The 26,533-nt window shown below is 44.8% G+C and overlaps 1 protein-coding gene across 2 annotated transcripts in view; it reads left to right on the top strand.

The window, feature by feature from the left end:
- LOC106586007 (protein yippee-like 1) overlaps window positions 1-9,244 on the top strand; it is a 30,697-nt gene extending 21,453 nt beyond the window's left edge. For both annotated transcript variants that reach the window (XM_014172783.3, XM_082968757.1), the window contains 3 exons: window positions 8,135-8,178; window positions 8,289-8,397; window positions 8,965-9,244. In XM_014172783.3, the coding sequence (XP_014028258.1) occupies window positions 8,135-8,178; window positions 8,289-8,397; window positions 8,965-9,054 (243 nt within the window). In that variant the 3' untranslated portion in view covers window positions 9,055-9,244. The remainder of the gene's footprint in view (window positions 1-8,134; window positions 8,179-8,288; window positions 8,398-8,964) is intronic.
- The last annotated feature ends 17,289 nt before the right edge of the window (window positions 9,245-26,533 follow it).

Genomic DNA, 26,533 nt, shown 5'->3' with positions numbered 1-26,533 from the left:
TCGTGTCGTAGTCAGCAGGTTTATATTGTAGTCGTGTCGTAGTCAGCAGGTTTATATTGTAGTCGTGTCGTAGTCAGCAGGTTTATATTGTAGTCGTGTGTCGTAGTCAGCAGGTTTATATTGTAATCGTGTGTCGTAGTCAGCAGGTTTATATTGTAATCGTGTCGTAGTCAGCAGGTTTATATTGTAGTCGTGTGTCGTAGTCAGCAGGTTTATATTGTAGTCGTGTCGTAGTCAGCAGGTTTATATTGTAGTCGTGTGTCGTAGTCAGCAGGTTTATATTGTAGTCGTGTCGTAGTCAGCAGGTTTATATTGTAATCGTGTCGTAGTCAGCAGGTTTATATTGTAGTCGTGTCGTAGTCAGCAGGTTTATATTGTAGTCGTGTCGTAGTCAGCAGGTTTATATTGTAGTCGTGTCGTAGTCAGCAGGTTTATATTGTAATCGTGTGTCGTAGTCAGCAGGTTTATATTGTAGTCGTGTCGTAGTCAGCAGGTTTATATTGTAATCGTGTGTCGTAGTCAGCAGGTTTATATTGTAGTCGTGTCGTAGTCAGCAGGTTTATATTGTAATCGTGTGTCGTAGTCAGCAGGTTTATATTGTAGTCGTGTCGTAGTCAGCAGGTTTATATTGTAATCGTGTCGTAGTCAGCAGGTTTATATTGTAGTCGTGTGTCGTAGTCAGCAGGTTTATATTGTAGTCGTGTCGTAGTCAGCAGGTTTATATTGTAGTCGTGTCGTAGTCAGCAGGTTTATATTGTAGTCGTGTCGTAGTCAGCAGGTTTATATTGTAATCGTGTGTCGTAGTCAGCAGGTTTATATTGTAGTCGTGTCGTAGTCAGCAGGTTTATATTGTAATCGTGTCGTAGTCAGCAGGTTTATATTGTAATCGTGTCGTAGTCAGCAGGTTTATATTGTAGTCGTGTCGTAGTCAGCAGGTTTATATTGTAGTCGTGTCGTAGTCAGCAGGTTTATATTGTAGTCGTGTCGTAGTCAGCAGGTTTATATTGTAATCGTGTCGTAGTCAGCAGGTTTATATTGTAATCGTGTGTCGTAGTCAGCAGGTTTATATTGTAGTCGTGTCGTAGTCAGCAGGTTTATATTGTAATCGTGTCGTAGTCAGCAGGTTTATATTGTAGTCGTGTGTCGTAGTCAGCAGGTTTATATTGTAATCGTGTGTCGTAGTCAGCAGGTTTATATTGTAATCGTGTCGTAGTCAGCAGGTTTATATTGTAGTCGTGTCGTAGTCAGCAGGTTTATATTGTAGTCGTGTCGTAGTCAGCAGGTTTATATTGTAATCGTGTCGTAGTCAGCAGGTTTATATTGTAGTCGTGTCGTAGTCAGCAGGTTTATATTGTAATCGTGTCGTAGTCAGCAGGTTTATATTGTAATCGTGTCGTAGTCAGCAGGTTTATATTGTAGTCGTGTCGTAGTCAGCAGGTTTATATTGTAATCGTGTCGTAGTCAGCAGGTTTATATTGTAGTCGTGTGTCGTAGTCAGCAGGTTTATATTGTAGTCGTGTGTCGTAGTCAGCAGGTTTATATTGTAATCGTGTCGTAGTCAGCAGGTTTATATTGTAGTCGTGTCGTAGTCAGCAGGTTTATATTGTAGTCGTGTGTCGTAGTCAGCAGGTTTATATTGTAGTCGTGTGTCGTAGTCAGCAGGTTTATATTGTAATCGTGTCGTAGTCAGCAGGTTTATATTGTAGTCGTGTCGTAGTCAGCAGGTTTATATTGTAATCGTGTCGTAGTCAGCAGGTTTATATTGTAATCGTGTGTCGTAGTCAGCAGGTTTATATTGTAGTCGTGTCGTAGTCAGCAGGTTTATATTGTAGTCGTGTCGTAGTCAGCAGGTTTATATTGTAGTCGTGTGTCGTAGTCAGCAGGTTTATATTGTAGTCGTGTGTCGTAGTCAGCAGGTTTATATTGTAGTCGTGTCGTAGTCAGCAGGTTTATATTGTAGTCGTGTGTCGTAGTCAGCAGGTTTATATTGTAGTCGTGTGCGTAGTCAGCAGGTTTATATTGTAGTCGTGTCGTAGTCAGCAGGTTTATATTGTAATCGTGTCGTAGTCAGCAGGTTTATATTGTAATCGTGTGCGTAGTCAGCAGGTTTATATTGTAGTCGTGTGTCGTAGTCAGCAGGTTTATATTGTAGTCGTGTGTCGTAGTCAGCAGGTTTATATTGTAATCGTGTCGTAGTCAGCAGGTTTATATTGTAGTCGTGTGCGTAGTCAGCAGGTTTATATTGTAATCGTGTGTCGTAGTCAGCAGGTTTATATTGTAGTCGTGTCGTAGTCAGCAGGTTTATATTGTAGTCGTGTCGTAGTCAGCAGGTTTATATTGTAATCGTGTCGTAGTCAGCAGGTTTATATTGTAGTCGTGTGTCGTAGTCAGCAGGTTTATATTGTAGTCGTGTGTCGTAGTCAGCAGGTTTATATTGTAATCGTGTCGTAGTCAGCAGGTTTATATTGTAATCTCCTTGTCCTTTTCCCCTCCTCTTCCCACCATGCCCACTTCTCTCCAGACACTCCTAGTTCCCCCTCTTCACAGGGCCCTGGCCACCTATTACTGAGTTCATGGATGAACTCTTGCCAAAACTCAGAGGAATGAATGACTTCAAGAGGAGGATTTATGGACCACAGGAAATTTAACAACTTTATCTGTTGTTGCTCAGACATTTCAGATGCAGCGTTTCCGCTAAACTGCGCCGCAGCGACCCGTTACTGCCAAGCAGAAATATCAACCCACAGAGAGAAGCACGAGATTTAACTGTCTAGGGAAGTGGTCACCACCTGGTCGATCGCGATCGACTGGTCCATCTCCAAGGCATTCCTAATCGATCTCCAAACATCTCTGTTTAAAAGCCAATGATAAAGTCTTGCATTCCTATGTTTTGCTTATTCGTCTAGGGCTGTTGATGGTAGGTGCACCTGATTCACCTGCCCTGCACGCCAGGCAGGCAAACTGTTGCCATTTTGAACCATGTAATGTGTCTGAAGGCACAAACTCTGCCTTCCCGTTGGGCCCATAGATCAAATCAAGTGCACTAAGGCCAATCAGATGGCTCAGATTACCATGTCTGCAGTAACGTACCGCTGGCCAATCAGATGGCTCAGATTACCGTGTCTGCAGTAACGTACCGCTGGCCAATCAGATGGCTCAGATTACCGTGTCTGCAGTAACGTGCCGCTGGCCAATCAGATGGCTCAGATTACCGTGTCTGCAGTAACGTGCCGCTGGCCAATCAGATGGCTCAGATTACCGTGTCTGCAGTAACGTGCCGCTGGCCAATCAGATGGCTCAGATTACCGTGTCTGCAGTAACGTGCCGCTGGCCAATCAGATGGCTCAGATTACCGTGTCTGCAGTAACGTGCCGCTGGCCAATCAGATGGCTCAGATTACCTTGTCTGCAGTAACGTACCGCTGGCCAATCAGATGGCTCAGATTACCGTGTCTGCAGTAACGTGCCGCTGGCCAATCAGATGGCTCAGATTACCATGTCTGCAGTAACGTACCGCTGGCCAATCAGATGGCTCAGATTACCGTGTCTGCAGTAACGTACCGCTGGCCAATCAGATGGCTCAGATTACCGTGTCTGCAGTAATGTACCGCTGGCCAATCAGATGCCTCAGATTACCGTGTCTGCAGTAACGTGCCGCTGGCCAATCCACACAATCCCCCATAATGACAAAGCGAAAACATGTTTTTAGAATACATTTTTTTTTCGTGCAAATTTAATAAAAATACAAAACAGAAATACCTTATTTACATAAGTATTCAGACCCTTCGCTATGAGGTTCGAAATTGAGCTCAGTTGCATCCTGTTTCCATTGATCATCCTTGAGATGTTTCTACAACTTGATTGGAGTCCACCTGTGGTAAATTCAATTGATTGGACATGATTTGGAAAGGCACACACCTGTCTATATAAGGTCCTACAGTTGACAGTGCATGTCAAAGTATAAACCAAGTCATGTGTTCGAAGGAATTGTCCGTAGAGCTCCGAGACAGGATTGTGTCGGGGCACAGATCTGGAGAAGGGTACCAAAACATTTTTGCAGCGTTGAAGGTCCCCAAGAACACAGTGGCCTCCATCATTCTTAAATGGAAGAAGTTTGGAACCACCAAGACTCTTCCTAGAGCTGGCCCGCCCGGCCAAACTGAGCAATCGGGGGAGAAGGGCCTTGGTCAGGGATGTGACCAAGAACCAAATGGTCACTCTGACAGAGCTCCAGAGTTCCTCTGTGGAGATGGGAGAACCTTCCAGAAGGACAACCATCTCTGCAGCACTCCACCAATCAGGCTTTCAGGATAGTGGCCAGACGGAAGCCACTCCTCAGTAAAAGGCACATGACAGCCCACTTGGAGTTTGCCAAAAGTCACCAAAAGGACTCTCAGACCATGAGAAACAAGATTCTCTGGTCTGATCAAATCAAGATTGAAGTCTTTGGCCTGAATGCCAAGCGTCACATCTGGAGGAAACCTGACACCAAATCAAATCAAATGTAATGTTATTGGTCACTGTCACGGGCGTCATATAAAGGGGACCAGTGTGTTGATAGTTCCACATTTTATTTACTCTGTGAAACTCATGCAATACATAAAAATAACTGAATAGACAAAAAACAACAAACCGTGACGCAGAGGAGAACAAACACTACTCACAAATAATCACCCACAAAACCCAGGAAGAAAAACCCCTACTTAAATATGATCTCCAATTAGAGGCAACCCAAAAAACAATAACATAGAAATAGAAAAACTAGAACTTAAACATAGAAATAGAAAACCACCCAAAACACCCCCTGTCACGCCCTGACCTACTCTACTATAGAAAATGACATCTAACAAGGGTCAGGACGTGACAGTCACATACACATGGTTAGCAGGTGTTAATGCGAGTGTAGCGAAATGCTTGCGCTTCTAGTTCCGACAGTGCAGTAATATCTAACAAGTAATCGAACATTCCCCCAACAACTTCCTAATACACACACATCTAAAGGGGTGAATGAGAACATGTACATATAAATATATGGATGAGTGTCATAGCAAGGTGCAATAGATGGTATAGAGTACAGTATATACATGTGATATGAGTAATGTAAGATATGTCAACATTATTAAAGTGGCATTGTTTAAAGCGACTAGTGATCGATTTATTAAAGTGGCCAGTGATTGGGTCTCAATGTAGGCAGCAGCCTCTCTGTGTTAGTGATGGCTGTTTATCAGTCTGATGGTCTGGAGATAGAAGCTGTTTAACAGTCTGATGGTCTGGAGATAGAAGCTGTTTATCAGTCTGATGGCCTGGAGATAGAAGCTGTTTATCAGTCTGATGGCCTGGAGATAGAAGCTGTTTATCAGTCTGATGGCCTGGAGATAGAAGCTGTTTAACAGTCTGATGGTCTGGAGATAGAAGCTGTTTAACAGTCTGATGGCCTGGAGATAGAAGCTGTTTTTCAGTCTGATGGTCTGGAGATAGAAGCTGTTTTTCAGTCTGATGGCCTGGAGATAGAAGCTGTTTATCAGTCTGATGGCCTGGAGATAGAAGCTGTTTATCAGTCTGATGGTCTGGAGATAGAAGCTGTTTAACAGTCTGATGGCCTGGAGATAGAAGCTGTTTTTCAGTCTGATGGTCTGGAGATAGAAGCTGTTTATCAGTCTGATGGCCTGGAGATAGAAGCTGTTTAACAGTCTGATGGTCTGGAGATAGAAGCTGTTTAACATTCTGATGGTCTGGAGATAGAAGCTGTTTAACATTCTGATGTCCTGGAGATAGAAGCTGTTTTTCAGTCTCTCTGTCCCAGCTTTGATGCACCTGTACTGACCTCGCCTTCTGGATGATAGCAGGGTGAACAGGCAGTGGCTCGGGTTGAGAAAACCAGGGTCTCCAGCTTGATGATGAGCTCGGAGGTTGTTGAATGCTGAGCTGTATGAACAGCACTGTTACATAGGTATTCCTCTTGTCCAGATGGGATAGGGCAGTGTGATGACGATTGTATCATCTGTGGACCTGTTGGGGTGGTAAAGTGAAGTGGGTCTAGGGTGGCCGGTAAAGTGGATGTGATATGATCCTTGACTTGTCTCTCAAGCACTTCATGATGACAGAAGTGAGTGCTATGGGGTGATAGTCATTTAGTTCAGTTACCTTCGCTTTCTTGGGTACAAGAACAATGGTGGCCATCTTGAAGCATGTGGGACAGCAGACTGGGATAGGGAGAGATTCAATATGTCCGTAAACACTCCAGTCAGTTGGTCTGCGTATGCTCTGAGGACGCGGCCGGGGATGCCGTCTGGGCCAGCAGCCTTGCGAGGATTAACACGTTTAAATGTTTTACTCACGTCGGCCACGAAGAAGGAGAGGGGGGGGTGCTGCCCTTGTTAGTGGGCTGCCACGGAGTGCAGTAAACGGAGCTCAGGATGCTGCAAATACTGCGTCCAAAATAATATAGTCGATTGCACTTTTAAAACTGCCATCTTTTTTTGTAAGAGAACATTCAGTATTCAGCAGCACTCTAGGATGACGTCAGTTTGAGATCCACAAACACCAGAACAATAGCAGTGTGCTGGAGTTGGTTTCTTTTATTACAGTTTTTCCTCTCTGCATCTTGAACTATGTATGGTGTGTTTACAGATGTATGGTGTGTTTACAGATGTGTTTACAGATGTATGGTGTGTTTACAGATGTATGGTGTGTTTACAGATGTATGGTGTGTTTACAGACGTATGGTGTGTTTACAGGTGTATGGTGTGTTTACAGGTGTATGGTGTGTTTACAGACGTATGGTGTGTTTACAGACGTATGGTGTGTTTACAGATGTATGGTTTGTTTACAGATGTATGGTGTGTTTACAGTGTGTTTACAGGTGTGTGGTGTGTTTACAGTGTGTTTACAGATGTATGGTGTGTTTACAGATGTATGGTGTGTTTACAGTGTGTTTACAGGTGTGTGGTGTGTTTACAGTGTGTTTACAGGTGTATGGTGTGTTTACAGTGTGTTCACAGATGTATGGTGCGTTTACAGATGTATGGTGTGTTTACAGTGTGTTTACAGGTGTATGGTGCGTTTACAGATGTATGGTGTGTTTACAGTGTGTTTACAGGTGTATGGTGTGTTTACAGTGTGTTTACAGATGTATGGTGTGTTTACAGATGTGTGGTGTGTTTACAGTGTGTTTACAGATGTATGGTGTGTTTACAGATGTATGGTGTGTTTACAGGTGTATGGTGTGTTTACAGTGTGTTTACAGGTCTATGGTGTGTTTACAGTGTGTTTACAGGTGTATGGTGTGTTTACAGTGTGTTTACAGACGTATGGTGTGTTTACAGATGTATGGTGTGTTTACAGTGTGTTTACAGGTGTATGGTGTGTTTACAGGTGTATGGTGTGTTTACAGTGTGTTTACAGGTGTATGGTGTGTTTACAGGTGTATGGTGTGTTTACAGTGTGTTTACAGGTGTATGGTGTGTTTACAGTGTGTTTACAGATGTATGGTGTGTTTACAGGTGTATGGTGTGTTTACAGGTGTATGGTGTGTTTACAGTGTGTTTACAGGTGTATGGTGTGTTTACAGGTGTATGGTGTGTTTACACTATGTTTACAGATGTATGGTGTGTTTACAGGTGTATGGTGTGTTTACAGGTGTATGGTGTGTTTACAGACGTATGGTGTGTTTACAGTGTGTTTACAGGTGTATGGTGTGTTTACAGGTGTATGGTGTGTTTACAGTGTGTTTACAGATGTATGGTGTGTTTACAGGTGTATGGTGTGTTTACAGTGTGTTTACAGATGTATGGTGTGTTTACAGGTGTATGGTGTGTTTACAGGTGTATGGTGTGTTTACAGTGTGTTTACAGGTGTATGGTGTGTTTACAGGTGTATGGTGTGTTTACAGTGTGTTTACAGGTGTATGGTGTGTTTACAGATGTATGGTGTGTTTACAGACGTATGGTGTGTTTACAGACGTATGGTGTGTTTACAGATGTATGGTGTGTTTACGTGTTTACAGACGTATGGTGTGTTTACAGTGTGTTTACAGGTGTATGGTATGTTTACAGGTGTGTGGTGTGTTTACAGACGTATGGTGTGTTTTCGGGCCTCAGTCTATCCTCAGGGATTCTTTTCTCTTTCTGTTCCAGTCATTCCAAGGCAGCCAGGGAAGAGCCTACCTCTTCAACTCTGTGTAAGTAAGCTGTAATAACTCATTGGGCTCAGCTGAAAAGTTGCAAAGCCAGAAGTACAATTGTCTGTTTAAAAAGTAATTTTAAAAGTAACTTTAACCCTCTCCCTCAGTGTTAACGTGGGCTGTGGGCCGGCCGAGGAGAGGGTTCTCCTGACAGGTTTACATGCCGTCGCTGACATCTACTGTGAAAACTGTAAAACCACTCTGGGCTGGAAATACGTAAGCCACCTAACTGTACATACCGCTCAAACCAAACCCAACGTACAGCACTAGTAACAGTGTCGCACACAACAATCAACCCACTTCGTCCAGTTAAAATGATTATTCAGACTTGTTCGAGCATAGAAGTCGAAGAGAAATGAACAACTATCCCACATCTCTAGTGGTTGAGTCTCTGTGTTGCCTTACAACGAAATGTTGAATGTCAGGCGTCGCTCCACAATCTGGCGACTGAGACACCCTTTAAACCTCCCCCTGTGCTCCTTTGAGATCCGTCACTGAGATCTCTTCTCCGATCCACGGTAGACAACATAATGGGCAGCTGGGCGTTTTTATACAGGACCCTCCCAAAGCATGATGGGATGTTTTAATTGCTTAATTAACTCACGAACCACACCTGTGTGGAAGCACCAGCTTTCGTTATACTTCGTATCCCTCGTTTACTCTCGCGTTTCCTTTATTTTGGCGGTAATCTGTACATGGCTGTGTTAAGAGTTGTAGAGGTTGTTGTCTGACTGTATGGAGTGTCTGCTAAACGTCATGCTGTTGTTGTCTTCTCTCCTCCAGGAACATGCGTTTGAGAGCAGCCAGAAGTATAAAGAGGGGAAGTTCATCATTGAGCTGACTCACATGATCAAGGACAACGGCTGGGAGTGACTTCACTTCCCGTGACATCACGTCCTGCTACCGCCCCTTTAATGACCTCTGACCTATCAAAGCTCTATCGGACTTCACTGAGCAACAATCAATCACCTGTTGAACTGGAGAGAGGAGGAGCCTGTTGAACTGGAGAGAGGAGGAGCAGCCTGTTGAACTGGAGAGAGGAGGAGCAGCCTGTTGAACTGGAGAGAGGAGGAGGCAGCCTGTTGAACTGGAGAGAGGAGGAGCAGCCTGTTGAACTGGAGAGAGGAGGAGCAGCCTGTTGAACTGGAGAGAGGAGGAGCAGCCTGTTGAACTGGAGAGAGGAGGAGGAGCCTGTTGAACTGGAGAGAGGAGGAGGAGCCTGTTGAACTGGAGAGAGGAGGAGCCTGTTGAACTGGAGAGAGGAGGGCAGCCTGTTGAACTGGAGAGAGGAGGAGCAGCCTGTTGAACTGGAGAGAGGAGGAGCAGCCTGTTGAACTGGAGAGAGGAGGAGCAGCCTGTTGAACTGGAGAGAGGAGGAGCAGCCTGTTGAACTGGAGAGAGGAGCAGCCTGTTGAACTGGAGAGAGGAGGAGCAGCCTGTTGAACTGGAGAGAGGAGGAGCAGCCTGTTGAACTGGAGAGAGGAGGAGCAGCCTGTTGAACTGGAGAGAGGAGGAGCAGCCTGTTGAACTGGAGAGAGGAGGAGCAGCCTGTTGAACTGGAGAGAGGAGGAGGAGCCTGTTGAACTGGAGAGAGGAGGAGGAGCCTGTTGAACTGGAGAGAGGAGGAGCCTGTTGAACTGGAGAGAGGAGGAGCCTGTTGAACTGGAGAGAGGAGGAGCCTGTTGAACTGGAGAGAGGAGGAGGAGCCTGTTGAACTGGAGAGAGGAGCAGCATCTTGAACTGGAGAGAGGAGGCAGCCTGTTGAACTGGAGAGAGGAGGAGCAGCCTGTTGAACTGGAGAGAGGAGGAGCAGCCTGTTGAACTGGAGAGAGGAGGAGCCTGTTGAACTGGAGAGAGGAGGAGCCTGTTGAACTGGAGAGAGGAGGAGCAGCCTGTTGAACTGGAGAGAGGAGGAGCAGCCTGTTGAACTGGAGAGAGGAGGAGGAGCCTGTTGAACTGGAGAGAGGAGGAGCCTGTTTAACTGGAGAGAGGAGGAGGAGCCTGTTGAACTGGAGAGAGGAGGAGCCTGTTGAACTGGAGAGAGGAGGAGCAGCCTGTTTAACTGGAGAGAGGAGGAGCAGCCTGTTGAACTGGAGAGAGGAGGAGCAGCCTGTTGAACTGGAGAGAGGAGCAGCCTGTTGAACTGGAGAGAGGAGGAGCAGCCTGTTGAACTGGAGAGAGGAGGAGGAGCCTGTTGAACTGGAGAGAGGAGGAGCCTGTTGAACTGGAGAGAGGAGGAGCCTGTTGAACTGGAGAGAGGAGGAGGAGCCTGTTGAACTGGAGAGAGGAGGAGGAGCCTGTTGAACTGGAGAGAGGAGGAGCCTGTTGAACTGGAGAGAGGAGGAGGAGCCTGTTGAACTGGAGAGAGGAGGAGGAGCCTGTTGAACTGGAGAGAGGAGCAGCCTGTTGAACTGGAGAGAGGAGGAGGCAGCCTGTTGAACTGGAGAGAGGAGGAGCAGCCTGTTGAACTGGAGAGAGGAGGAGCAGCCTGTTGAACTGGAGAGAGGAGGAGCAGCCTGTTGAACTGGAGAGAGGAGCAGCCTGTTGAACTGGAGAGAGGAGCAGCCTGTTGAACTGGAGAGAGGAGGAGCAGCCTGTTGAACTGGAGAGAGGAGGAGCAGCCTGTTGAACTGGAGAGAGGAGGAGCAGCCTGTTGAACTGGAGAGAGGAGGAGCAGCCTGTTGAACTGGAGAGAGGAGGAGGCAGCCTGTTGAACTGGAGAGAGGAGGAGCAGCCTGTTGAACTGGAGAGAGGAGGAGCAGCCTGTTGAACTGGAGAGAGGAGGAGCAGCCTGTTGAACTGGAGAGAGGAGGAGGAGCCTGTTGAACTGGAGAGAGGAGGAGGAGCCTGTTGAACTGGAGAGAGGAGGAGCCTGTTGAACTGGAGAGAGGAGCAGCCTGTTGAACTGGAGAGAGGAGGAGCAGCCTGTTGAACTGGAGAGAGGAGGAGGAGCCTGTTGAACTGGAGAGAGGGGGAGGAGCCTGTTGAACTGGAGAGAGGAGGAGGAGCCTGTTGAACTGGAGAGAGGAGCAGCCTGTTGAACTGGAGAGAGGAGGAGCCTGTTGAACTGGAGAGAGGAGGAGGAGCCTGTTGAACTGGAGAGAGGAGCAGCCTGTTGAACTGGAGAGAGGAGGAGCCTGTTGAACTGGAGAGAGGAGGAGCAGCCTGTTGAACTGGAGAGAGGAGGCAGCCTGTTGAACTGGAGAGAGGAGGAGCCTGTTGAACTGGAGAGAGGAGCAGCCTGTTGAACTGGAGAGAGGAGGAGGAGCCTGTTGAACTGGAGAGAGGAGCAGCCTGTTGAACTGGAGAGAGGAGGCAGCCTGTTGAACTGGAGAGAGGAGGAGGCCTGTTGAACTGGAGAGAGGAGGAGCCTGTTGAACTGGAGAGAGGAGGAGCCTGTTGAACTGGAGAGAGGAGGCAGCCTGTTGAACTGGAGAGAGGAGGAGCAGCCTGTTGAACTGGAGAGAGGAGCAGCCTGTTGAACTGGAGAGAGGAGGAGCAGCCTGTTGAACTGGAGAGAGGAGGAGCCTGTTGAACTGGAGAGAGGAGGAGCCTGTTGAACTGGAGAGAGGAGGAGCCTGTTGAACTGGAGAGAGGAGGAGCCTGTTGAACTGGAGAGAGGAGGAGCAGCCTGTTGAACTGGAGAGAGGAGGAGGAGCCTGTTGAACTGGAGAGAGGAGGAGGAGCCTGTTGAACTGGAGAGAGGAGGAGGAGCCTGTTGAACTGGAGAGAGGAGGAGCCTGTTGAACTGGAGAGAGGAGGAGCCTGTTGAACTGGAGAGAGGAGGAGGAGCCTGTTGAACTGGAGAGAGGAGGAGGAGCCTGTTGAACTGGAGAGAGGAGGAGCCTGTTGAACTGGAGAGAGGAGGAGCAGCCTGTTGAACTGGAGAGAGGAGGAGCAGCCTGTTGAACTGGAGAGAGGAGGCAGCCTGTTGAACTGGAGAGAGGAGGCAGCCTGTTGAACTGGAGAGAGGAGGAGCAGCCTGTTGAACTGGAGAGAGGAGGAGCAGCCTGTTGAACTGGAGAGAGGAGGAGCAGCCTGTTGAACTGGAGAGAGGAGGAGCCTGTTGAACTGGAGAGAGGAGGGCAGCCTGTTGAACTGGAGAGAGGAGGAGCAGCCTGTTGAACTGGAGAGAGGAGGAGCAGCCTGTTGAACTGGAGAGAGGAGGAGCAGCCTGTTGAACTGGAGAGAGGAGGAGGAGCCTGTTGAACTGGAGAGAGGAGCAGCCTGTTGAACTGGAGAGAGGAGGAGCCTGTTGAACTGGAGAGAGGAGGAGCAGCCTGTTGAACTGGAGAGAGGAGGGCAGCCTGTTGAACTGGAGAGAGGAGGCAGCCTGTTGAACTGGAGAGAGGAGGAGCAGCCTGTTGAACTGGAGAGAGGAGCAGCCTGTTGAACTGGAGAGAGGAGGAGCCTGTTGAACTGGAGAGAGGAGCAGCCTGTTGAACTGGAGAGAGGAGGAGGAGCCTGTTGAACTGGAGAGAGGAGGAGGAGCCTGTTGAACTGGAGAGAGGAGCAGCCTGTTGAACTGGAGAGAGGAGGGAGCCTGTTGAACTGGAGAGAGGAGGAGCCTGTTGAACTGGAGAGAGGAGGAGAGCCTGTTGAACTGGAGAGAGGAGGAGCAGCCTGTTGAACTGGAGAGAGGAGGAGCAGCCTGTTGAACTGGAGAGAGGAGCAGCCTGTTGAACTGGAGAGAGGAGCAGCCTGTTGAACTGGAGAGAGGAGGAGCAGCCTGTTGAACTGGAGAGAGGAGGAGCAGCCTGTTGAACTGGAGAGAGGAGGAGCAGCCTGTTGAACTGGAGAGAGGAGGAGCAGCCTGTTGAACTGGAGAGAGGAGCAGCCTGTTGAACTGGAGAGAGGAGGAGCAGCCTGTTGAACTGGAGAGAGGAGGAGCAGCCTGTTGAACTGGAGAGAGGAGGAGCAGCCTGTTGAACTGGAGAGAGGAGCAGCCTGTTGAACTGGAGAGAGGGAGCAGCCTGTTGAACTGAGAGAGAGGAGCAGCCTGTTGAACTGGAGAGAGGAGGAGGAGCCTGTTGAACTGGAGAGAGGAGGAGCAGCCTGTTGAACTGGAGAGAGGAGGAGCAGCCTGTTGAACTGGAGAGAGGAGCAGCCTGTTGAACTGGAGAGAGGAGCAGCCTGTTGAACTGGAGAGAGGAGGAGCAGCCTGTTGAACTGGAGAGAGGAGGAGGCAGCCTGTTGAACTGGAGAGAGGAGGAGGAGCCTGTTGAACTGGAGAGAGGAGGAGCAGCCTGTTGAACTGGAGAGAGGAGGAGCAGCCTGTTGAACTGGAGAGAGGAGGAGCCTGTTGAACTGGAGAGAGGAGGAGCAGCCTGTTGAACTGGAGAGAGGAGGACAGCCTGTTGAACTGGAGAGAGGAGGAGCAGCCTGTTGAACTGGAGAGAGGAGCAGCCTGTTGAACTGGAGAGAGGAGGAGGAGCCTGTTGAACTGGAGAGAGGAGGAGCAGCCTGTTGAACTGGAGAGAGGAGGAGCAGCCTGTTGAACTGGAGAGAGGAGCAGCCTGTTGAACTGGAGAGAGGGAGCAGCCTGTTGAACTGGAGAGAGGAGCAGCCTGTTGAACTGGAGAGAGGAGGAGGAGCCTGTTGAACTGGAGAGAGGAGGAGCAGCCTGTTGAACTGGAGAGAGGAGGAGCAGCCTGTTGAACTGGAGAGAGGAGCAGCCTGTTGAACTGGAGAGAGGAGCAGCCTGTTGAACTGGAGAGAGGAGGAGCAGCCTGTTGAACTGGAGAGAGGAGGAGGAGCCTGTTGAACTGGAGAGAGGAGGAGGAGCCTGTTGAACTGGAGAGAGGAGGAGCCTGTTGAACTGCATACCAGTAAAGTTCTGGTAACAGCATACCAGTAAAGTTCCGGTAACAGCATACCAGTAAAGTTCCGGTAACAGCATACCAGTAAAGTTCTGGTAACAGCATACCAGTAAAGTTCCGGTAACAGCATACCAGTAAAGTTCTGGTAACAGCATACCAGTAAAGTTCTGGTAACAACATACCAGTAAAGTTCTGGTAACAGGATACCAGTAAAGTTCGGGTAACAACCCAAAACATGCAGAGCAGCAGTGGGTGTTTTGTTATGATAGGTGTATAGAGAGAATGTATAAAACTGGAGTGTTATTCAACGGCTGGTTCCATATAGCAGCAGTATTATAAGATAAGATAGAACTGAACGGGCTGGACAGGAGAGGACAGGAGAGATAGAACTGAACTGGCAGGACAGGAGAGGACAGGAGAGACAGAACTGAACGAGCTGGACAGGAGAGACAGAACTGAACTGGCAGGACAGGAGAGGACAGGAGAGACAGAACTGAACTGGCTGGACAGAAGAGACAGAACTGAACTGGCTGGACAGGAGAGGACAGGAGAGACAGAACTGAACTGGCAGGACAGGAGAGACAGAACTGAACTGGCTGGACAGGAGAGGACAGGAGAGACAGAACTGAACTGGCTGGACAGAAGAGACAGAACTGAACTGGCTGGACAGGAGAGGACAGGAGAGACAGAACTGAACTGGCAGGACAGGAGAGACAGAACTGAACTGGCTGGACAGGAGAGGACAGGAGAGATAGAACTGAACTGGCTGGACAGGAGAGACAGAACTGAACTGGCTGGACAGGAGAGGACAGGAGAGGACAGAAGAGACAGAACTGAACTGGCTGGACAGGAGAGATAGAACTGAACTGGCTGGACAGGAGAGGACAGAAGAGACAGAACTGAACTGGCTGGACCGGAGAGGACAGAAGAGACAGAACTGAACTGGCTGGACCGGAGAGGACAGAAGAGACAGAACTGAACTGGCTGGACTGGAGAGGACAGAAGAGACAGAACTGAACGAGCTGGACAGGAGAGGACAGGAGAGACAGAACTGAACTGGCTGGACCGGAGAGGACAGAAGAGACAGAACTGAACTGGCTGGACCGGAGAGGACAGAAGAGATAGAACTGAACTGGCTGGACAGGAGAGGACAGGAGAGACAGAACTGAACTGGCTGGACAGAAGAGACAGAACTGAACTGGCTGGACCGGAGAGGACAGAAGAGACAGAACTGAACTGGCAGGACAGGAGAGACAGAACTGAACTGGCTGGACAGGAGAGACAGAACTGAACTGGCTGGACAGGAGAGGACAGGAGAGGACAGGAGAGATAGAACTGAACTGGCTGGACAGGAGAGACAGAACTGAACTGGCTGGACAGGAGAGGACAGAAGAGACAGAACTGAACTGGCTGGACGGGAGAGATAGAACTGAACTGGCTGGACAGGAGAGGACAGAAGAGACAGAACTGAACTGGCTGGACCGGAGAGGACAGAAGAGACAGAACTGAACTGGCTGGACCGGAGAGGACAGAAGAGACAGAACTGAACTGGCTGGACCGGAGAGGACAGAAGAGACAGAACTGAACTGGCTGGACAGGAGAGGACAGGAGAGATAGAACTGAACGAGCTGGACAGGAGAGGACAGGAGAGACAGAACTGAACTGGCTGGACAGAAGAGACAGAACTGAACTGGCAGGACAGGAGAGGACAGGAGAGGACAGAAGAGATAGAACTGAACTGGCTGGACTGGAGAGGACAGAAGAGACAGAACTGAACTGGCTGGACAGGAGAGGACAGGAGAGACAGAACTGAACTGGCAGGACAGGAGAGACAGAACTGAACTGGCTGGACAGGAGAGGACAGGAGAGGACAGGAGAGATAGAACTGAACTGGCTGGACAGGAGAGACAGAACTGAACTGGCTGGACAGGAGAGGACAGGAGAGGACAGAAGAGACAGAACTGAACTGGCTGGACAGGAGAGATAGAACTGAACTGGCTGGACAGGAGAGGACAGAAGAGACAGAACTGAACTGGCTGGACCGGAGAGGACAGAAGAGACAGAACTGAACTGGCTGGACCGGAGAGGACAGAAGAGACAGAACTGAACTGGCTGGACCGGAGAGGACAGAAGAGACAGAACTGAACTGGCTGGACCGGAGAGGACAGAAGAGACAGAACTGAACTGGCTGGACTGGAGAGGACAGGAGAGACAGAACTGAACTGGCTGGACTGGAGAGATAGAACTGAACTGGCTGGACAGGAGAGGACAGAAGAGACAGAACTGAACTGGCTGGACCGGAGAGGACAGAAGAGACAGAACTGAACTGGCTGGACAGGAGAGACAGAACTGAACTGGCTGGACTGGAGAGGACAGAAGAGACAGAACTGAACTGGCTGGACCGGAGAGGACAGAAGAGACAGAACTGAACTGGCTGGACTGGAGAGGACAGGAGAGACAGAACTGAACTGGCTGGACAGGAGAGGACAGGAGAGACAGAACTGAACTGGCTGGACCGGAGAGGACAGAAGAGGAAGTTCCACGTCACAGCAACCACAGAACACACTCACCCATCGTTTTGTGTTACAACCTGAACAACCATATACCCTACCAGTCAAAAGTGTGGGCACACCAACTCATTCCAGGGTTTTTCTTAATTTTTTACTCTTTTCTACATTGTAGAATGATAGTGAAGACATCAAAACTATCAAATAACACATATGGAATCATGTAGTAACCAAAAAAGTGTTAAACAAATCAATGCTGTATATATTTTATATTTGAGAGCTTCAAGTTCCTTGGCGTCCACATCACCAACAAACTAACATGGTCCAAGCACACCAAGACAGTCGAGAAGAGGGCACGACAAAACCTATTCCTCCTCAGGAAACTAAAAATATTTGTCATGGGCCCTCAGATCCTCAAAAGGTTCTACAGCTGCACCATCGAGAGCATCCTGACTGGTTGCATCACTGCCTGGTACGGCAACTGCTCGGCCTCTGACCGCAAGCCACTACAGAGGGTAGTGCGTACGACCCAGTACAACACTGGGGCTAAGCTTCCTGCCATCCAGGACCTCTATACCAGGCGGTGTCAGAGGAAGGCCCTAAAAATGGTCAAAGACCCCAGCCACCCCAGTCATAAACTGTTCTCTCTACTACCGCATGGCAAGCGGTACCGGAGCACCAAGTCTAGGACAAAAAGACTTCTCAACAGTTTTTACCCCCAAGCCATAAGACTCCTGAACATCTCCTGAACAGTCTTATACTCAGACTATTTGCATTGCCCCCCCCACCCCTCTTTTACACCGCTGCTACTCTATTATCTATACATAGTCACTTTAATAACTCTACCTACATGTACATGTTACCTCAATTACCTTGACTAACCCCTGTATATAGCCTCCACATTGACTCTGTACCGTAATAGCCTGTATATAGCCTCCACATTGACTCTGTACCGGTACCCCCTGTATATAGCCTCCACATTGAGTCTGTACCGGTACCCCCTGTATATAGCCTCCACATTGACTCTGTACTGGTACCCCCTGTATGTAGCCTCCACATTGACTCTGTACCGGTACCCCCTGTATATAGCCTCCACATTGACTCTGTACCAGTACCCCCTGTATATAGCCTCCACATTGACTCTGTACCGGTACCCCCTGTATATAGCCTCCACATTGACTCTGTACCGGTACCCCCTGTATATAGCCTCCACATTGACTCTGTACCGGTACCCCCTGTATAAAGCCTCCACATTGACTCTGTACCGGTACCCCCTGTATATAGCCTCCACATTGACTCTGTACCGGTACCCCCTGTATATAGCCTCCACATTGACTCTGTACCGGTACCCCCTGTATATAGCCTCCACATTGACTCTGTACCGGTACCCCCTGTATATAGCCTCGCTATTGTTATTTACTGCTGCACCTTAAATTATTTGTTACTTTTATTTATTTATTTTTTTCAGGTATTTTTCTTAAAACTGCTTCGTTCGTTAAGGGCTTGTAAGGAAGCATTTCACTGTAAGATCTACACCTGTTGTATTCAGCGCATGTGACAAATAAAATTTCATTAGATTTATTAGAGATTCTTCAAAGTAACCTCCCTTTGCCTTGATGACAGCTTTGCACACTCTTGTCATTCTCTCAACCAGCTTCATGAGGTAGTAATCTGGAATGCATTTCAATTAACAGGTGTGCCTTGTTCAAAGTTAATATGTGGAATATCTTTCCTTCTTAAAGCGTTTGAGCCAATCAGTTGTGATGTATTATTATTTGACCGTGCTGGTCATCTATGAACATTTGAACATCTTGGCCATGTTCTGTTATAATCTCCACCTGGCACAGCCAGAAGAGGACTGGCCACCCCTCATAGCCTGGTTCCTCTCTAGGTTTCTAATCTCCACCCAGCACAGCCTGAAGAGGACTGGCCACCCCTCATAGCCTGGTTCCTCTCTAGGTTTCTATCTAGGTTTTGGCCTTTCTAGGGAGTTTTTCCTAGCCACCGTGCTTCTACACCTGCATTGCTTGCTGTTTGGGGGTTTTATGCTGGGTTTCTGTACAGCACTTTGAGATATCAGCTGATGTAAGAAGGGCTTTATAAATACATTTGATTTGATTTGTGACAAGGTAGGGGTGGTATACAGAAGATAGCATTCTGCAGTGATACGCCATCCCATCTGGTTTGTGCTTAGTGGGCACTGCGTTCATTCACCTCTGGCCTGCTGGCCCCCCTACCTCTGCGGAAGCACAGTTCCCGCTCAGCCCAGTCAAAACTGTTCGCTGCTCTGGCACCCCAATGGTGGAACAAGCTCCCTCACGACGCCAGGACAGCGGAGTCAATCACCACCTTCCGGAGACACCTGAAACCCCGCCTCTTTAAGGAATACCTGGGATAGGATAAAGTAATCCTTCTAACCCCCCCCCCCCCCCAAAAAAATAAAATAAATTAAAAGATATAGATGCACTATTGTAAAGTGGTTGTTCCACTGGATATCATAAGGTGAATGCACCAGTTTGTAAGTCGCTCTGGATAAGAGCGTCTGCTAAATGACGTAAATGTAAATGTAGTGGGACTATCATTTGTTTTTCAATAGGACAATGACCCAACACACCTCCAGGCTGTCTAAGGGCTATTTGACCAAGAAGAGAAGAGTGATGGAGTGCTGCATCAGATGATCTGGCCTACACAATCACCCGACCTCAATCCAATTGAGATGTTTTCGGATGAGTTGGACCGCAGCGTAAAGGAAAAGCAGCCAACAAGTGCTCAGCATATGTGGGAACTCCTTCAAGACTGTTGGAAAAGCATTCCAGGTGAAGCTGGTTGAGAGAATGCCAAGAGTGTGCAGAGCTGCATCAAGGGTGGTTACTTTGAATAATTTAAAATATATATTGATTTGTTTAACACTTTGGTTACTACATGATTCCATAGTTTTGATGTCTTCACTATTATTCTACAATGTAGAAAATAGTAAAAAATAAAGAAAAACCCTTGAATGAGTCGGTGTGTCCAAACTTTTGACTGGTGCTGTACATTTTGTGTATATTATATTGTACATTTGAAAATAGGTCTCAACATGTCTCCTCTTTAAAATAAAGGTTAAATAAAAAATACAATAAAGTGTAATTGCTGTAATATACTTGAAGCCATTTTATTAATTTACAGATAGCCAGAGGCACACTCCAACACTTAGACATAATTTACAAATGAAACGTTTGTGTTTAGTGAGTCCGCCAGATCAGTGGCAGTAGGGATGACCTCTTGATAAGTGCGTAAATTGGACCATTTTCATGTCCTGCTAAGCATTCCAAATGTATTCAGTGTCAGGGAAAATGTACGGAGTACATGAGTTTCTATAGGAATGTAGTGAAAATATAAATTGTCCAAAATATATATAGTATTGTACAGATGCCACAAAAACTACTTAATTAAGAAGTACTTTTAAAGTATTTTTACTTCAGTAGTTTACACCACTGGTTACTTCAAAGACACAATGTGAACAATGATGGACTGGCATACCTGTTAACGACATAGATTAACCTAACGATGATGATGATCCATAACCTGTTAACGACATAGATTAACCTAACGATGATCCATACCTGTTAACGACATAGATTAACCTAATGATGATGATGATCCATACCTGTTAACGACATAGATTAACCTAACGATGATCCATACCTGTTAACAACATAGATTAACCTAACGATGATGATGATCCATACCTGTTAACAACATAGATTAACCTAACGATGATGATCCATACCTGTTAACGACATAGATTAACCCAACGATGATCCATACCTGTTAACGACATAGATTAACCTAACGATGATGATGATCCATACCTGTTAACAACATAGATTAACCTAACGATGATGATCCATACCTGTTAACGACATAGATTAACCTAACGATGATCCATACCTGTTAACAACATAGATTAACCTAACGATGATAATGATCCATACCTGTTAACGACATAGATTAACCTAACGATGATCCATACCTGTTAACGACATAGATTAACCTAACGATGATGATGATCCATACCTGTTAACGACATAGATTAACCTAACAATGATCCATACCTGTTAACAACATAGATTAACCTAACGATGATGATGAGCCATACCTGTTAACGACATAGATTAACCTAACGATGTGATGATCCATACCGGTTAACGACATAGATTAACCTAACGATGATGATGATCCATACCTGTTAACAACATAGATTAACCTAACGATGATCCATACCTGTTAACAACATAGATTAACCTAACGATGATCCATACCTGTTAACGACATAGATTAACCTAACGATGATGATGATCCATACCTGTTAACGACATAGATTAACCTAACGATGATCCATACCTGTTAACAACATAGATTAACCTAACGATGATCCATACCTGTTAACGACATAGATTAACCTAACGATGATGATCCATACCTGTTAACAACATAGATTAACCTAACGATGATGATGATCCATACCTGTTAACGACATAGATTAACCTAATGATGATGATGATCCATACCTGTTAACGACATAGATTAACCTAACGATGATCCATACCTGTTAACGACATAGATTAATTTAATGATGATGATGATCCATACCTGTTAATGACATAGATTAACCTAACGATGGTCCATACCTGTTAACGACATAGATTAAACTAATGATGATCCATACCTGTTAACGACATAGATTAACCTAACGATGATCCATACCTGTTAACGACATAGATTAACCTAACGATGATGATCCATACCTGTTAACAACATAGATTAACCTAACGATGATCCATACCTGTTAACGACATAGATTAACCTAACGATGATGATGATCCATACCTGTTAACAACATAGATTAACCTAACGATGATGATGATCCATACCTGTTAACGACATAGATTAACCTAACGATGATCCATACCTGTTAACGACATAGATTAACCTAATGATGATGATGATCCATACCTGTTAACGACATAGATTAACCTAACGATGATCCATACCTGTTAACGACATAGATTAATTTAATGATGATGATGATCCATACCTGTTAACGACATAGATTAACCTAACGATGGTCCGTACCTGTTAACGACATAGATTAATTTAATGATGATGATGATCCATACCTGTTAACGACATAGATTAACCTAACGATGGTCCATACCTGTTAACGACATAGATTAACCTAATGATGATCCATACCTGTTAACGACATAGATTAAACTAACGATGATCCATACCTGTTAACGACATAGATTAACCTAACGATGATGATCCATACCTGTTAACAACATAGATTAACCTAACGATGATCCATACCTGTTAACGACATAGATTAACCTAACGATGATGATGATCCATACCTGTTAACGACATAGATTAACCTAACGATGATCCATACCTGTTAACAACATAGATTAACCTAACGATGATCCATACCTGTTAACGACATAGATTAACCTAACGATGATGATCCATACCTGTTAACAACATAGATTAACCTAACGATGATGATGATCCATACCTGTTAACGACATAGATTAACCTAATGATGATGATGATCCATACCTGTTAACGACATAGATTAACCTAACGATGATCCATACCTGTTAACGACATAGATTAATTTAATGATGATGATGATCCATACCTGTTAACGACATAGATTAACCTAACGATGGTCCATACCTGTTAACGACATAGATTAACCTAATGATGATCCATACCTGTTAACGACATAGATTAACCTAACGATGATCCATACCTGTTAACGACATAGATTAACCTAACGATGATGATCCATACCTGTTAACAACATAGATTAACCTAACGATGATCCATACCTGTTAACGACATAGATTAACCTAACGATGATGATGATCCATACCTGTTAACAACATAGATTAACCTAACGATGATGATGATCCATACCTGTTAACGACATAGATTAACCTAACGATGATCCATACCTGTTAACGACATAGATTAACCTAATGATGATGATGATCCATACCTGTTAACGACATAGATTAACCTAACGATGATCCATACCTGTTAACGACATAGATTAATTTAATGATGATGATGATCCATACCTGTTAACGACATAGATTAACCTAACGATGGTCCGTACCTGTTAACGACATAGATTAATTTAATGATGATGATGATCCATACCTGTTAACGACATAGATTAACCTAACGATGGTCCATACCTGTTAACGACATAGATTAACCTAATGATGATCCATACCTGTTAACGACATAGATTAACCTAACGATGATCCATACCTGTTAACGACATAGATTAACCTAACGATGATGATCCATACCTGTTAACAACATAGATTAACCTAACGATGATCCATACCTGTTAACGACATAGATTAACCTAACGATGATGATGATCCATACCTGTTAACAACATAGATTAACCTAACGATGATGATGATCCATACCTGTTAACGACATAGATTAACCTAACGATGATCCATACCTGTTAACGACATAGATTAACCTAATGATGATGATGATCCATACCTGTTAACGACATAGATTAACCTAACGATGATCCATACCTGTTAACGACATAGATTAATTTAATGATGATGATGATCCATACCTGTTAACGACATAGATTAACCTAACGATGGTCCATACCTGTTAACGACATAGATTAACCTAATGATGATCCATACCTGTTAACGACATAGATTAAACTAACGATGATCCATACCTGTTAACGACATAGATTAACCTAACGATGATGATCCATACCTGTTAACAACATAGATTAACCTAACGATGATCCATACCTATTAACGACATAGATTAACCTAACGATGATGATGATCCATACCTGTTAACGACATAGATTAACCTAACGATGATCCATACCTGTTAACAACATAGATTAACCTAACGATGATCCATACCTGTTAACGACATAGATTAACCTAACGATGATGATCCATACCTGTTAACAACATAGATTAACCTAACGATGATGATGATCCATACCTGTTAACGACATAGATTAACCTAATGATGATGATGATCCATACCTGTTAACGACATAGATTAACCTAACCCATACCTGTTAACGACATAGATTAACCTAACGATGGTCCGTACCTGTTAACGACATAGATTAATTTAATGATGATGATGATCCATACCTGTTAACGACATAGATTAACCTAACGATGGTCCATACCTGTTAACGACATAGATTAACCTAATGATGATCCATACCTGTTAACGACATAGATTAACCTAACGATGATGATGATCCATACCTGTTAACGACATAGATTAACCTAACGATGATCCATACCTGTTAACAACATAGATTAACCTAACGATGATGATCCATACCTGTTAACAACATAGATTAACCTAACGATGATGATGATCCATACCTGTTAACTACATAGATTAACCTAACGATGATCCATACCTGTTAACGACATAGATTAACCTAACGATGATGATCCATACCTGTTAACAACATAGATTAACCTAACGATGATGATCCATACCTGTTAACGACATAGATTAACCTAACGATGATCCATACCTGTTAACAACTTAGATTAACCTAACGATGATCCATACCTGTTAACAACATAGATTAACCTAACGATGATGATCCATACCTGTTAACAACATAGATTAACCTAACGATGATGATGATCCATACCTGTTAACGACATAGATTAACCTAACGATGATCCATACCTGTTAACAACATAGATTAACCTAACGATGATGATCCATACCTGTTAACGACATAGATTAACCTAACGATGATCCATACCTGTTAACAACATAGATTAACCTAACGATGATCCATACCTGTTAACAACATAGATTAACCTAACGATGATCCATACCTGTTAACGACATAGATTAACCTAACGATGATGATGATCCATACCTGTTAACAACATAGATTAACCTAACGATGATGATGATCGATACCTGTTAACAACATAAATTAACCTAACGATGATCCATACCTGTTAACGACATAGATTAACCTAATGATGATGATGATCCATACCTGTTAACGACATAGCTTAACCTAACGATGATCCATACCTGTTAACGACATAGATTAATTTAATGATGATGATGATCCATACCTGTTAACGACATAGATTAACCTAACGATGGTCCATACCTGTTAACGACATAGATTAAGCTAATGATGATCCATACCTGTTAACGACATAGATTAACCTAACGATGATCCATACCTGTTAACGACATAGATTAACCTAACGATGATCCATACCTGTTAACGACATAGATTAACCTAATGATGATGATGATCCATACCTGTTAACGACATAGATTAACCTAACGATGATCGATACCTGTTAACGACATAGATTAACCTAATGATGATGATGATCCATACCTGTTAACGACATAGATTAACCTAACGATGATCCATACCTGTTAACGACATAGATTAATTTAATGATGATGATGATCCATACCTGTTAACGACATAGATTAACCTAACGATGGTCCATACCTGTTAACGACATAGATTAATCTAATGATGATCCATACCTGTTAACAACATAGATTAACCTAACGATGATGATCCATACCTGTTAACAACATAGATTAACCTAACGATGATGATGATCCATACCTGTTAACAACATAGATTAACCTAACGATGATCCATACCTGTTAACGACATAGATTAACCTAACGATGATCCATACCTGTTAACGACATAGATTAACCTAACGATGATGATCCATACCTGTTAACAACATAGATTAACCTAACGATGATGATGATCCATACCTGTTAACGACATAGATTAACCTAACGATGATCCATACCTGTTAACAACATAGATTAACCTAACGATGATCCATACCTGTTAACAACATAGATTAACCTAACGATGATGATCCATACCTGTTAACGACATAGATTAACCTAACGATGATCCATACCTGTTAACAACATAGATTAACCTAACGATGATGATCCATACCTGTTAACGACATAGATTAACCTAACGATGATCCATACCTGTTAACAACATAGATTAACCTAACGATGATGATGATCCATACCTGTTAACGACATAGACTATTGTGTTCACCATATAATGTCCAGGGTCTAACCTAGCCTGGTAGAACCAGTCTGACTACTATGTTCACCATATAATGTCCAGGGTCTAACCTAGCCTGGTAGAACCAGTCTGACTACTGTGTTCACCATATAATATCCAGGGTATAACCTAGCCTGGTAGAACCAGTCTGACTACTGTGTACACCATATAATATCCAGGGTATAACCTAGCCTGGTAGAACCAGTCTGATTATAAGCCGTCATATTGGCTTAGCCCACTAGGGACTTTTCTACCATTGTTAGTAACCAACATCTATTGTTTGTTTGTGATGTATTTCTGTGATTATTTAGTCATACAAAATGTCTTAATTGTTAATTTACTGATTAGTAATTTATGCTAGGGTTCGTGCAGATAACCAAGAATTTTACGACGTTCAGATGACACTGATACAAGGTAAAGAATAACTAATGACTGACTGCTATTGATATAAAAGATCTTCAGATCTTGAGAGTGGATTCAGGAGATAGCCGCTCTATATAAACTAACGCTTCCGCGGTGCCCCCGACTTCCTAGTAATTAAGTTGACATGATTAGTTTAATCACATAATAATAATTACACACAGATAACTGATTTGAAAATAGCATGTCATCTCATTTAACCATGCTAGAGACACCAGAGACAAGGCAAGAAGGGCCTTCTATGCCATCAAAAGGAACATAAAATTCAACATACCAATTAGGATCTGGCTAAAAATACTTGAATCAGTTATAGAACCCATTGCCCTTCATGGTTGTGAGGTCTGGGGTCCGCTCACCAACCAAGAATTCACAAAAAATGGAACAAATATTAAATTGAGACTCTACATGCAGAATTCTGCAAAAAT

This window comes from Salmo salar, chromosome 24 (assembly GCF_965601325.2).
Source record: "Salmo salar chromosome 24, fSalSal1, whole genome shotgun sequence".
NCBI lineage: Eukaryota > Metazoa > Chordata > Actinopteri > Salmoniformes > Salmonidae > Salmo > Salmo salar.
Note: the sequence above shows the minus strand (reverse complement) of the source record. Positions and strands in the feature narration are given on the sequence as shown.